Raw genomic sequence first — 14,059 nt, 5'->3', positions numbered from 1 at the left:
TATAAATGATATCATATGGTATTTGTCTTCCCTCATCTTGCTACAAATGGCATTATTTCATTTTTTATGGCTGAGTAGTATTCCAATGTGTATGTATCACATCCTCTTTGTCCATTCATCTGTTAGTAAATGTTTAAGTTGTTTCCTGTCTTGGCTGTTGTGAATAGTGCTGCTGTGAACATAGGGATGCATGTATCTTTTTGAATTATAGTTTTGTCCATATATATGCTCAGGAGAGGGATTGCTAGATCATATGGAAACTCTAGTTTTTTAACGAACCTCCATACTGTTATGGCTACACCAGCTTACATTCCCACCAACAGTGTAGGAGGGTTCCCTTTTCTCCATACCCTCTCCAGCATTTATTTGTAGATGTTTTAATGATGCCCATTCTATTTAGTGTAATGTAATATCTCACTGTAGTTTTGATTTGCTTCTCAATAATTAAGCATCTTTTCATGTGCCTGTTGACCATTTGTATGTCTTCTTTGGAAAAATATCTGTTTAGGTTGTCTATCCATTTTTCTGTTGAGTTGTTTTTTGTTGTTGTTGAATTGTATGAGCTGTTTTGTATATTTTGGAAATTAAGCCCTTGTCAGTCACATCGTTTGTAAATATTTTCTCCCATTCTGTATATTGTCTTTTGTTTTTCTTTGCTGTGCATAAGCTTGCAAGTTTGATTATGTCCCATTTGTTTATTTTTGCTTTTATTTCTATTGAAGGAACAACTCTTAATAGCACTCTCAAAGAGAGCGACTAAGCCAGCTCTCTGTCTTCTAGGCTCATTTCCCAAGTAGCCATTTTTGTCCTTCTTCGTACAGACCTCCAAACATACTACCTGGGAAGCCTCAGCCTCCTCAGCCTTCTTTGATGAGCTGATCCCTCAAAACATGACTCCGTGGGAGATCCCCATCACAGAAGGTACCCTGACCCTGAGGGAGAGGAACCCTCTGTGTGGGGGTAGGTGGGCTCAGAGTTCTCGAGACTTGAAGACCCTGCCTTCTTGTCCCTGGCTTCCTGCTTCCCCTCATGACTGCAAATGCTAGATGGTCCTGTACCAGTCAGAGCTCTCTCTGGCTGAAGATTTTCATGAATGGGTCCTTCATATGGAAGGCCTTCTACCAAGGTAGTCTTCATCCTTCTGTCTTCCTGCTTAAAGAACTGTGACCCTCTTGTTGTTGAGCAAACACATGGCACACCTGTGAAGCTGCCATGAGTCCCTCCCCTGTCTTGGGTTCTGTTCGTAGAGATTTACCACTGGACCTGGGCGTCCCCGGACACCCTCCTGCATTTTGTTGTGAAGGAATGAATCTTGGGAGTTTGGGGTGAGAGAGACTCAGGGAGGCAGGGTATAGGAGGTGGGGACATAAAGCGCTGGTCTGAGGGCAGGCTGATACAGAGGGGATGCTCTGCCTGCAGACACGGAGGGACTCCTGAGCCGGGCTCTCCTGCTTGGAGAACTGGGCCCTGCCGTGGAGCTGTGTCTGAAGGAAGAGCGCTTTGCTGATGCCATCATCCTGGCCCAGGCTGGAGGTGCAGATCTGCTGAAGCAAGCACAGGAGTGCTACTTGGCCAAGAAGAAAACCGGAATCGCCCCGGTAACTGCCCACCATGCAGAGAGGAGGAGGAAGGGATTGCTTGGACCTTGTCAAGTGGCTATCCACACTACGGGACTGGTGTTTAGAGGATCTGCCTCTCTCTCCTCCTACTCCAACCACCCTTACCTTACCCTGAGCCCCTAGTCAGTGGTCAAACAGGAAGGCTGCTTAACAGGGGCTTGTCTCAGCACATCCCTGTGTGTGACTTCTGCTGCCTATGCTGCATGAACAGCTGATGGCCTCCTTCCCTCACTGCCCATTACAGCTGCTAGCCTGCATTATACAGAAGAATTGGAAAGACATGGTGTGTGCCTGTAGCCTGAAGAACTGGAGAGAGGCTCTGGCCTTGCTGCTGACATACTCAGAGCCAGAGAAATTCCCCGAGCTCTGTGGTAGGTGGCCCTTGGCTCCAGGATGGAGTGGTATGACTCTAGCATGGAGTCAGTGGGCACACTGAGGGAGGAGACAGAGGCGCAGCCTGAACTCTGGGAGGCCAAGCCATGTCGTCAGGGACTAGAGTGCATCTCTGCTTTCTGTGGAGGGCATTTATTGTCCTCTTTTACTTTTTCTTGTCAGATCTCAGTGCAAAAGCTTTGCCCTTCACTGCAGAGCAGGATTAACCTCAGTGTTGTCTTAAAGCCACTGTGACTACTTGTCCCATAGCTCATGGTCCCCCACCTGTTTTCAAACAGGAGAAGGAGGAGAAGCACAGGGAAGCTGTGCCATTTTAAGAAGCTTCTATCTCTCTGCAGACAGGCTGGGAACTCGTATGGAGCAGGAGAGTGGCTGGGCTCTCGCCTCTGAAGCCAGACTCTGCTACGTGTGCTCAGGGAGCGTGGAGCGGCTGGTGGAGTGCTGGGCAAGATGCCAGCCAGCTTCTTCCTCCATGGCTTTACAGGTACCCCTTCACTTCAGGGCCTGGTCCTGCCATACCAGGCCTTCAGGAGAGGCTGGAAGTGGAGACTGCAGGGACATCAGAGGCGAGTCTTCTAGGTATCCAGGCTGGAATCAGGAGTTTTAGGGAAGAGGGAAGGGCCCTCAAAGTCTGGGACCTTTTCCATGGATAAGCATCTTCCCTCCTTCTCAGTCAAGGGAGATTGAGTAGCAGCTGCTTAGATATTAACTTTGTAATTTTTTCCCACTTCAGGTTTGGGTATATAAGTTTACTTTGTATTTGAATAATGCTGAGTTTGGGCCTTCTATTAGCGTCTATGAAAAGTCCTGTGAATCTAAGTTGTACCAAGTACTCTGTGGTTGCCCAGATCACAGTCACGGGGAGACAAAGTCACACATGAAATAAAAGGATAACAGAATCTGAAATTGAGATGTATTAGCATAAAAGGTAAAGAATCCAAAATGAAGAGACAGAAATGTACAAGAGTGTAAGACCCAAACAGCTTGGGAGGTGAAGCCAAGTGGCCCTTCTCTGGCTGTCATGTCTCTTACATATCATATATCATCACCTGCTATCCATAGTAGGGAAGTCCTTGGTTGAGCTGCCTGAGCTAAGAGAGCAGGGTGTGCGTTGATGAGGACTGACTGCCCTTTTTTGTTGTCCCTCCAGGACCTGATGGAGAAAGTGATGATCCTTAACAGGAGCTTGGAGCTACTGCGGGGTCCTGATGGGGTGAACCCAGGCCCTGCCACAACCTACAGAATCACTCAGTATGCCAACCTCCTGGCAGCCCAGGGCAGCCTGGCCACTGCCATGAGCTACCTACCCAGAGACTGTGCTCAGGTGAGTGGGAGCACACCTGAGAGACCAAACCATTTCTTTCAGTCATCTTAACATTGGCTGAGCACTTCTGTGTTACAGGCACTATGCTAAATGCTAAAGCTCCCAGGATAAATAAGACCTAGTCCTTCAGGAAGTTCAGTCTCTTGGAGAAAAACCAGATGTCAGTAATTTATCCTGCCATAACAGAAGCTTATACTAAGCATTGTGGGACTTCACAGGCAAGGGGCTGGCTTTGTCTGGAGAAGCTGAAGAAGGCTTCTCAGTGGTTTAAAACAGTTGAGTTGTACCTTCAAAGAGAAATAACTAGTAAGGCAGATGTCACTTTGGCAGGGGTTAGAGACCTTTTGAGTTCTCTGAGATGGCCAAAATGTTGAGGGTCAGCTGAGGTTTAAAAGCTATGTGAGGCTAGGCTTGTAAGAGAGGTTGTTTGCTTGTTTTAATTTTACTTAACACAGTCTTTCATTATTGTAACTTTTATAGCCACCAGTTCAGCAGCTGAGAGATCGACTTTTTCATGCCCAGGGTTCTGGTGTCTTGGGCCGGCAGTCTCCCCCTTTCCCTTTCCCCCGGGTTGTCGTGGGAGCTACCCCCTACTCTCAAGAGACATCTTCTCCCAGACTGAAATTCCAGTCTTCTCACCAGGTAAGACCCTGCTTATTCAGTCATTCAAAAATACCTATTAAGTGTCTACCAAGTACCAGGCATGATTGGAATATATTAATTTAAAAAATGATGAAAATTCCTATCTTCATAAAGCATAGATTCAGTTATTTTTAAATAGCTGTTTATTGAACAACTGCTAGGCATTTAGAACAGAAAAGTATACAAACCGTGATCCTTGCCCTTAATTTCCTTGTAGTCTAGTGAAAAGATAGATATGTAAAAATTAACTACAGTAAAATTCATAAATGCCCTGATTGGGATATGATCAAAGAGCCCTGAGATCACACAGAAAGCAATTTACTGATATTTGATCTGAGTCTTGAAGATTGAAAGTTATTTAAGCAAAGGAAGAGTGAAGAAAGGTTACTTCAGGCAGAGGGAATGGCATCTGCCAAGGCAGTAAAGGGAAAGTAAGCAAAGCCTGTTTGAGGAATGACTAACATTTTAATGAGGTTACAAAGCAGGTGTTTGTGGCAGTTGGATGAGTTAGTTGAGGCTGGGGTAACAGTATGTATAGTTAGATCAGAAGAGACCTGGCATTTCTGTGTTCAAGAGTTTAGACTTGACCCTGAAGGCATTCTGGAGCTATTGAGTGGTCTTATGCAAGGGAAGGATTAGCTATGCCCTTCCTTCCTAGAAGGAAGGGCAAGGCTAGAGACAGTTAGGAGCATAGCAGGAGATGATGAAGGAAAGAAATGATATAAAACTAGAAAGTGAGGTTGGATTTGAGATATTTAGTCAGTAGAATTGACAGAAACTGATGATGGTGTAGAGGACAGTGCCCAGATAGATAGGATGCTGTTAATTTGTGAGACTAGGAGCCTACCAGGGGGAGCAAAATCCAGGGAGAGTAGATAAAGGTATTAGGCAGGAAAATTCTGATGATTTATCCTGTCCCATCTTTTAATTTCCACCCTCGTTTTTTCTCTCCCTCTGCTCCACCTCCTTCTATTTTTCCTACTTGCTCATTTACTCTCCCTCCCTCCCCAACCTTCCTCTCTCTTTTCTATTTTGAAATAATCATAGACTCACAAGAAGATGCAATGAAATGTACTGGGAAGTCTCATGCACACCAGGCCCATCACATCCCATGTCAGTATCTCAGACAACCACAATACAATAGCAAGACCAGGAAATTAACATTAGTATTATCCACAGACTTCACTGGTTTTACACGTCCTCATATGTGTGTGTGTGTGTATAATTATGTAAGAATTTTTCTTTTCATATTTTTAATAGTCCTTCACAGAGCAACCAAAAATTAAATTTATAAAGTCCAATTTATAAAGTTTTCCTTCTATGGTTCATGCTTTTCATGTCAAGTCAAAGAACTGTTAGCCTAGTACAAGATCCCCTAAGTTTCCTACTGTTTTTTTTCTAGAAATAGTTTTGTTTTAAGTCCATGTTTCACTTTGGGTTAATTTTTGTGTAAGTGTGAAATTTGAGTCAAGGTTTATTTTTTTTGCCAACGGATATCCAGAATCATTTATTAAAAAGGCTATCCCTCTTCCTTTTTTCCCAGATTACATGTCTTTAATTTCTATTGCCTTTTTGTAGTATTAAAATGAGAATGGTGAGTGTGAACACCGTAACTTTGTTACCAGTCTTAGGGGGAGAACATTCAGTCTTTCAGCACCAAGAATAATGGTAGCTCTAGGTTTCTGTAGATGCTCTTTGTGAAACTAAGGAAATTCCTTCTTTTCCTGGATGCTGAGTCATGAATCAGTGCTGAATTTTGTCAAATGTTTTTTCCGCATCATTTTGTATGATCAAATGATTTTTCTTCTGATATGGTGGATTGCGTTGATTGATTTTTAAATATATCATGATTGTACATTCCATGACCAGGAATAAATCCTATTTGGTTGTGGTATATTATTTTTATATACATTGTTGGATTTGATTTACTAAAATTTTGCTGAGGATTTTTGTGCCTAAGTTTATGAGAAATATTGATCTGTAGTTTTATTTTGTGGTGTTGGTATCAGGGTAGTACTGACCTCATAAAGTAAATTAGGAAATGGTCCTTCTATATTCTGGAAGAGATTATGGAACCTTTGCGTCAATTCTTTGAAGGTTTGGTAAAATTTCCCCAGTGAAACTATCTAGGTCTACCTAGAAACTTTTTGGGGAAGGGGGTGGGAAGAGGTTTTTAATTACAAATTTAATTCCTTTAATAGTTATAGAACGTTCAGGTTTTTGGTTTAATTTTAGCAGAGTTTTGGTAGTTTGTGGTTCTTGAGGAATTCGTCCATTTTTTTTTTTCCACTTTTCTAAGTTGTCAAATTATTTGTAAAGTCATTTGTAACATTCCTTATCATCTCTTTCATGGATGCAGGGTCTGTTGAAGTATTCTCTGTTTCGTCCTCTATCTTGATGAATTGTGTCTTCTCTCTTTATATTTGTCAGTCTTTATAAAGATTTATCAATTTTGTTGGTTTTTTTTTTTAAATTAGCCTTTGGTTTCATTTTCCCTGTTGTTTTTCCATTTTCAGTTACTTAGTACTTTCTTTTCCTTTCCAAGATGCTGATCGTTTTTTCTCTTCCTACAGGTTCCAGTTCTACCTCCAAGGCCAAGGATTTTTACACCTCAGTCATCACTAATGATGCCCTTGACACCTTCCCATCCTAGCCCTTATCAGGGCTCCAGAATGCAGTATACAAGTGACTACAGGCCATCTGGGGTCCAGGAAGCACAGCCTTTGCCTCTGGGCCCTGGGGTAAGGCCTGGTGAGTGACCAGCTGAATGGAGATCTGTCTAGACAGAGCGCAGAGAAAAACTGCTGGCATGGCTGACATGGATTTGGGAAGTAATATGTCCATCTAGTGGGAGGAGCTTGGAGTCTGAATTCTTAATACTGTCAGTACTTGGCTTTGTACTTTGTGCACTATACCTAGCCACTTTGTTTCTTTTGAAAATTGAGAGTGCTTGTTATATTGGTCATTTCAATCCCACAGGGTTGTTTTGAGGGTCAAATAAGGAATATAGTTAAAAGTAGTTTGTAAATGGTAGATCTCCGTACACTTATATTATTTATTATTATTATAGTTTTGTTTTTATTCCTCCATGATTCCTCTCTGATGTGGTCTGAATCTCTTCTCTGTCCCATTTCAGCTTTATCTCAGCCTCAGCTGTTACGAGGGCAAAGGGCGCAAGCTCCTAACCCCGTGGGATTCCCTGGAACATGGCCTCTTCTGGCTCCACCCATGGCACTCCCAGACATTATGCAGCCTGGCTCTGTCCCCCTGCCTGGGGCTCCTCCAGTGCCCCCTCTGCTTCCTGTGAGAGCGCCAGGCTTCAGCCCAATGAGCTCCCAGCCACCAGCCCCTCCTGTCAGCTTCCCTGGGGCCCACCCTCCAGGAGGGCCAGGTACTTCACGCGCTGGTGTCCTCCCGACCACTGGCATCTTGACTCCTCACCCAGGTCAGTCTTCTCCCATGGCCTCCCTCTCCTCTCCTCCCCTCCCCACTACCACCTTGGGAGTCTCTTTCCTCAAGCCAGTGAACTAGGGTTAGGAATGTCAACTGAGTGTGTGGCTGGTCTGCAGAGGGTGTATGTAGAAGACTCCAACTAAAACAATTTTACTGATCTTCAGACCAAAAATTTCAGTGTTTCTGGTCATGCCCCTAAATACCCCTGTATTTATACTATGCAGGACCTCAGGACTCCTTGAAAAATGCTCCAGTGCTCAAGGGAAACCTCCAGAGGAAAAAGGTGAATACATCTGTCCCAACTCAACCCTCATACATTCACCAACGAGCCACGCTCTAGTTCCTTATAGAAGCAGCCTGGTCCTTCCCATTCTCAGATGGGCACTCTGTCTCCTCTCTCTCCCCACTCACTCTTCTCCCCTCAGCCACCTCCTCTTTCTTTCTTTTTTTTTTTTCCCCTCTTTCTTTCTTATTCACCATCTTCTGACTTCTAACTTCCCCACTCACTGTTCTGTGCCCTTGTTCATTCATAGTTTCTGCCACTCCCTCAAAGCAGGGTGGAAGAGTTCTTCCAGGTTAGACTCATGTGCCTTTCTTTTCTCTCTCTTTAGTTGCCAGAGGCATTTATGCCCCCAGCACCAATTACTGCTCCAGTTATGTGCCTCGCTTCTGAGCCTCAAGGGGTCCTTTCCTCACAACCCACTGTCCCCAGTGTGAGTCATGCTCCCCCTGGAACCCCACGAGAACTCAGCCGGCAGGTGACAGGAATGATGTGTTTTCCTTCCTCTTGGAAACCTTCTTTTCTTGGGTGTAGAAAAGCAGGGAGCATGGAGGATGGCTTCATTCCTCACATTGGAGGTAGACTCTGGGCTGAAAGAGATGGGGTGGGAGGCAGATACCAAGTGTCCCTACTGCAGAGAAAGGGGATGCCCCTCCCCAGTTCTGCTCCAGTGGGAGCAGCATGACCCCAAATCACAGAGGACTAGTCCTGAGGGGAGCCATAAGCAGGACAGCTTGCCTATCTCTCTTGTCTCCCTGCTCCCTCCTCAGCAATGTCAGCAGCCACTGGAGAAGATGGACAGGAAGGAGATGCCCCCTGAACACCAGTCCATGAAGATCAGCTTTGAGGCGCTTCTGCAGCGCTGCGCCCTGTCTGCCACTGACTTAGTGAGTCTGAACCTTCCCCATGATGCTCCCTTCCGACCCCAGCTGGTCCCAGGATCCCTTAACTGTAAGACCAGTTCCTTGTGTGAATCTTCTTACTGTTCCTGGACATGCTGTCTGTAGCTTATACTTATTTGATATTGTCGGTGTGGAGTTGGGGAGGACTTGTCTGGTCTGGAGTTTAGCTCCTTGGTAGCAGGACCCAACAGCACCGAGACTTAGCTCTTGGAAAGGCAGCAGGGAGTACTGGAAGGAGGGTGAGATCAGTAGTGAGGAGACCTGCCATTCATTCCTGGCTGAGTCAGTTAAAGCAAGTCACTTACCCTCTTCAGGTCTCCATTTGTCCTCTGTCAAATGAAAGAAAGAGAATTGAGCCATTCTAGCTCTAAAGGTACCATGATTCTTTATGGTCCTGTGTAGTATTAGGCTTAGGGGCTGGAATTAGAATCCATTTCCCTCCCTGCAGAAAACAAAACGGAAGCTAGATGAAGCTGCGCAACGTCTAGAATGTCTGTATGACAAGCTCTGTGAGGGGACAGTAAGTACACTCGGTGGTGCTCATCTGCCTCCTGTTTTTCCACCCTCACCCATGGCCAGAGGGCATGCAGTGTCTCTTCCCATAAGCCTCATGACCCTGGGTTCCCTACAGAATATAGACATGTTGCCTGGACTGGGCTCCAGAACTCCAGAAAGGAGTCCTCGCTTCTCCCCTCCATGCTTCCAGGGTAGGGGTGGAGTTGGGCTTACTAACTCTGGGCCAATCCCTCCACAGCTCTCGCCTCCTGTGCTGGCTGGGCTCCATGAGATTGCCCGATGTGTGGACGCAGGAAGCTCAGAGCAGGGCCTCATGGTGCATGCCCAGGTGGTGGGCTGCAGCAGCTTCAGTGAGGTCTCCAGCTTCATGCCTGTCCTGAAGTCTGTCCTCACCATTGCTCATAAGCTGCACGTCTAAACCAGGCATCTCCTCTTGCCAGGAGACCACTTTTACTGTTACTTAATCCCTTCCTGCAAGAAGGGAATTTTGGAACAGATTCTGTTTGTTTTTCCCAGCCTTCCTCCCTTGCTGCCAGGTATATGATGCTGTAGGCTTGGCTCCGAACCAGCAGAGTGCCTGCTGTCTACAACTTTATGCCTGGCCCTCTGGGATCTGCCCAGGGCTCGCTCAGCCTGTTCTCTTCACTTTCCCTAAAACTATACTCCAACAGGGGCTGACATAGGGTGCCTTCTCCCCCAGGGGTATTCTGTCCAAGTGGTTTCTGAGAGGGTGAGCAGGATCATTTTTTCAAGTCTACCTCTGCCATACCCATCGTGTGGGTCTTATGTGTTTCCCCTTCTGTGGGTTATGAGCCTGACTTTCCCTTCTTCTTGCCTCTGACTTCATGTTTCCATACTTCTCTGAGTCCCAGAGACTGGGGTAGAGTTGACCGCTGCTCACCCTTTCAACAAATCCTAGACATGAGTGATGGGTGCTGAGCAGAACCAAGAGAAGGAACTCAGGCCCTTTTAAGAAGGGATTTCTCCTCTGCCAGCATTGTTAAGGGTTAACTAGGTGAGGTGGAGGGCGGAAGGAGTGCAGTGCCTTTTGCTGAGAGTTGTCTTAAACTATGGGATAGGAGCAGAAGGACCACTGCTCATGGGGAGCAGCCCCTGACTCAGCCTGCCTGAGTTCTGGCCCTGGCAAGATCTAGACCCATTCATTCTGTGATTAGAAGCCTGGTTCTGGAATAGGAGCCATATTAATGAAAGACTCTTCTGGTACTCTTCTTCAAGACTTGGAGGCCCTTCTTCCCCACCCCCACACATCTCAGGGCTGCCTTCTCTCCCTGGCTGCACTTTCATGGTTGGACTCTGCACTGAAGCCCTGATGTACTTTATGTGCAATAAAGCTGCTTTAGTTTGGTTTCCTCAGTCATCTCCCAATTATTATCTCCTCTGGGTCCTATTTTGCTCTTACCTGTCTTCCCAGTCCTTTCTTCTTGCTTCCTGTACCTCAGTAAGGCAGGGGAGGCGCTTGGGGACAGATAGGAAGTCAGGAGAACTGAAGAAAGGAGGTGGCACTGAATTAGGCTCTCTCCTTGCAGCATTTATGGCCACTCGGAGGGGGTGTGTATGTGTGTGTGTGCACGCGCGTGCACGTGCATGTCTCCATCCGTGCCTGACATTCAGCTCCACATACTTCGGGGGTGTGTGTGTGTGTCTCCATCTTTGCCTGACATTCAGTTCCAGGGTTTTCCCCACATCACTGTGTGTGTGTGTGTGTGTCCATGTGTCCATCCGTGCCTGACATTCAGCTCCAGGGTTTTCCCCACACCACTTCAGGGCTGAGCTCAGCTACACAAAGGGGCCGGGTGTGAAGCCAGGGGTACGATCTCTAATCCTGTTGTAGATCCCATCATGTCTGCAGGCTAGATGTGTGTGTTTGGGAGGAAGGGATTGTTAGGCAGTATTTGTTTGTAAAGCCACTTGCTCTTCAGATAATACTTGCACTAACTTCTATTGATAAAGCAGTGTGAGCCCCAGCAAAGTCCTTTCCCAAAGTGTCTTTGAAGCCAAGAGCCCATTGAAGGGAAGAAAAGCCGGGAGAGGGGATTAGTTTGTTCAGCAGCTGTGAATTTCAGTGGGAGGTTGATGAACTCTGAAGTCTTTGTTTAAATTAAAGTGGGGGAGAAAAAAGCCGCTGCTGGAGCGAGAGCCCCACTTGGGGCCCTGAACTAACACAAGGAGAAGTCTGAGCTGCGGGGAGCTGTGTACTGACTGCAAAGACTTTTCCCAAACACTTTCGGAAAGGTGTTGTGAGAAGGGAAGGGGGCGGAGTGGGGGATTAGCATGTGAAATGAAGTTTTCATTGACTCCGGTGGGGGTAGAAGGCTATTTTAATGGCATTTTGTTCTCTTATTTTCTCTTCTTGAGCTCTTGAGAGATATTGTTTTGCTAAGGCCGGCTTTCTTCCCCCTTCTTTCCAGTCTGCAGATTGCCTCTATGGGAGCCAACATAAATATTTCTCCTCCAGGAATGCGGGTTAATTAAAAGGAAATGAATGAGTGGAAGCATCCAATCCAGACCCACAATAGGCGAGTGCCCTGGCCTGCCCTTCCCTCCCACCACCCCCAGCACCGCCAGTGCTGAGCACGACCCTGTCTCTGTCTTTGCCCTAACCTGCTGCTAAGGCCAGTTGAGGCTGAGATTCTTTTCAAGGAAAGAAAGCCCTGCCTGTGTGTAGGCTCACAGGCCAGGGACAGGAAGGAGACAGTGTTTTGTCCCCTCCACCCAGCATCCTTGTCACTTCTCAGGACCTCCCTCCGCTTCTGTCCCCTGGCTGAGACAGATGGACTCCTAAGGAGCACACAAGAGGAGGGGAGGGGCCTGGGTTCCAGAACTCACCCCATGGTACCTTACTAGTTGGTGGAACAAGCCAGACATCTTTCTCAGCGTCAGTTTAAATCTGTAAAACAAAAGATTTTTCACTCGCTGACCTTGAAGTTGAATCTTCCCAAGCAGCCAGTCTGGTTGTCCACATTTATAAAGAGGAACACAGCACTGGTGATTGATTATAAGAGAGAACTTAAACTCCACAAATGCAGGAGGTCAGTATGTTGTTCACCACTGTATTTCTACTGTGGTCTTTGTTGAATGAATAAATGAATCAATGGATAATGTAAGGGGCTGGGGGAAAGTAATCCAGATCTAAGGTAGCTCAGTATTGTTTTCTTTATAGACATGAATGTGATATCAATCATAGACATTTGGGAATATAAAACAATAACCTGTGAAAGAACTTTCTGGCAGCGTGACATGTTTCAAATACCAACCTGGAGTTGTCACACAGGTCACATGATAGTTCTCCTAGTAGTATGCTGAGAGACCTCCTGGGGAATGTCACTTTCCTTTACAAGGTTTTACTTTTATATTTTCTAGCTGTCTTGCCAGATTTTCTTACTGAACACTGTCAAGCAATTCTACCAAGTGGGACAGCCAAGTTAGTGCATGCTACTGCTTGATTAGGGACAAAGGGCTAGTTGGGAGATCCACGAGGCCCAGATCAAAGCTGAGGAAAGGAGCAAAAGGCCTTTGCTGGTAGAACTGGAAGTGAAGCACTCCCAACACCCTGGAGGGCAGCATGTACCCTGTAAGGAGGGAAGGTGAACCTCTCTCCTCAGTAGGTGTTAGTGGGACCAGAAGATGTGTAGGGATGAGGCCAGGGATTTGAGATCTGCCCTTGCTGTTGTCTCAGTTTGGAGTATGGGAGCCATTCTGCTCTCACTGATCGACCCTTAGAGCCTCCTCCCATTTTACCCACTTGGAGCTACTCTTTCCCTGTGCTCTGCTCTACAAGAGATGAGATGAAGTCTTCTAGCATTTGACCCATTCTGCTCCAGAGGGTTGCCTGGCACCCAGATCCAGGACCAGCCTAGGGGAAGGAGATGACTGGGAGGCTCCTTGGGCTGCAGAGGGTCTGTCAGGAGTTAGTTCTTCCCTTCCCGAGCCCTATTCCATCAGCAAGTCCCTGCTGTACTGCTTCCTTCTGAGAAGAGAATCAGAAGCACCACAAGTAGCAAGGTCTTAGCCACTGAGTAAATGTATCAGTGGAAGACTTATGGGCATGATTTCCTAATACTTGGCAGATGAACCTCAGCCAGGCCAGGATAACTACATAGGCCATCAGGGAAGTGAGGCCCACAGGAGGATAGTATCCAGGCAAGGTGGGAGGGAGGAGAGAGCCTAAAGGTTACATCTTCCATGCACCCTTCCCCATAGCCCCAAGAATAAGTTCAATACCTGGAAAAAAAGATGTCACAGTGACTGCAATAAATTAAAGTTCAAGGTACTGAACTTCCTATTAACAGTTTCATTGCAGGAAGTTTACATATTGAAGGAAAGTATCCAGTACTTGAATCCTGCCTATTTGAGAATCAGGTTAGTGAAAAGGAGGGATCCCAGCTTCTCATTCCTCATGACCTGTCTTCAGAGGTGCAAACCAGGGTCTGAAGGGAAATTAGCTTTATTTATCTCAGTCTTGGCTCAGGGGAATAAGATCCTTTGAGGAAGAGTAGAGGTAAAGTTGGTTGCTAGGAGAATGTAGGTTAGGAGCATGCAGAAGCTTATTTGAAAGGGTAGGAAATAACTGGCACTCTCCCCTTACCTCTTGCCTGGATGTTGTGGGTATATGTCTGGGGCACCTTGGATGATTGTCTAGGAAGGTCATTGCCCCACTGGCAAAGTCCATTAGAGACATGACAAGGGTGAGTGGCATCCTTGGTTTTCATCAAGTCGGCACTCAAGCGTTCCCACTTCCTCCATCTTAAACTTCTGCCTCTAGGAACCAACCCCTAAAGACATGCTTTTTCTTGGGTCGGTTTCCTCAGTATCTCTTTCAGAGAAAGAAGGAAGGATAAGGGGGGGCAAAGTAGAGATTCTTGGGGAGTCTATGCCAGCAGTTAGGGAATCAAGCACAGGAGGGCCTCTG

The 14,059-nt window shown here is 46.3% G+C and overlaps 1 protein-coding gene across 10 annotated transcripts in view; it reads left to right on the top strand.

The window, feature by feature from the left end:
- The window catches only part of SEC31B (SEC31 homolog B, COPII coat complex component), a 32,704-nt gene extending 19,424 nt beyond the window's left edge, over positions 1 to 13,280 (top strand). The window contains exons 14-26 of one of the 10 annotated variants that reach the window (XM_043925154.1): positions 822 to 921; positions 1,420 to 1,598; positions 1,864 to 1,990; positions 2,351 to 2,496; positions 3,163 to 3,336; positions 3,817 to 3,978; positions 6,552 to 6,729; positions 7,115 to 7,423; positions 7,656 to 7,714; positions 8,043 to 8,189; positions 8,482 to 8,598; positions 9,062 to 9,133; positions 11,559 to 13,280. In XM_043925154.1, coding sequence (XP_043781089.1) covers positions 822 to 921; positions 1,420 to 1,598; positions 1,864 to 1,990; positions 2,351 to 2,496; positions 3,163 to 3,336; positions 3,817 to 3,978; positions 6,552 to 6,729; positions 7,115 to 7,423; positions 7,656 to 7,714; positions 8,043 to 8,189; positions 8,482 to 8,598; positions 9,062 to 9,133; positions 11,559 to 11,618 — 1,830 coding nt within the window. In that variant the 3' untranslated portion in view covers positions 11,619 to 13,280. Of the gene's footprint in view, positions 1 to 821; positions 922 to 1,419; positions 1,599 to 1,863; positions 1,991 to 2,350; positions 2,497 to 3,162; positions 3,337 to 3,816; positions 3,979 to 6,551; positions 6,730 to 7,114; positions 7,424 to 7,655; positions 7,715 to 8,042; positions 8,190 to 8,481; positions 8,663 to 9,061; positions 10,504 to 11,558 lie in introns of those variants that run through there. The other 9 variants (XM_043925152.1, XM_043925153.1, XM_043925155.1 and 6 more) reach the window with 9 other exon arrangements.
- Positions 13,281 to 14,059: the final 779 nt, after the last annotated feature.

Source organism: Cervus elaphus, chromosome 15 (genome assembly GCF_910594005.1).
Source record: "Cervus elaphus chromosome 15, mCerEla1.1, whole genome shotgun sequence".
Lineage (NCBI taxonomy): Eukaryota > Metazoa > Chordata > Mammalia > Artiodactyla > Cervidae > Cervus > Cervus elaphus.
This window is presented reverse-complemented; position numbering and strand designations above follow the sequence as displayed.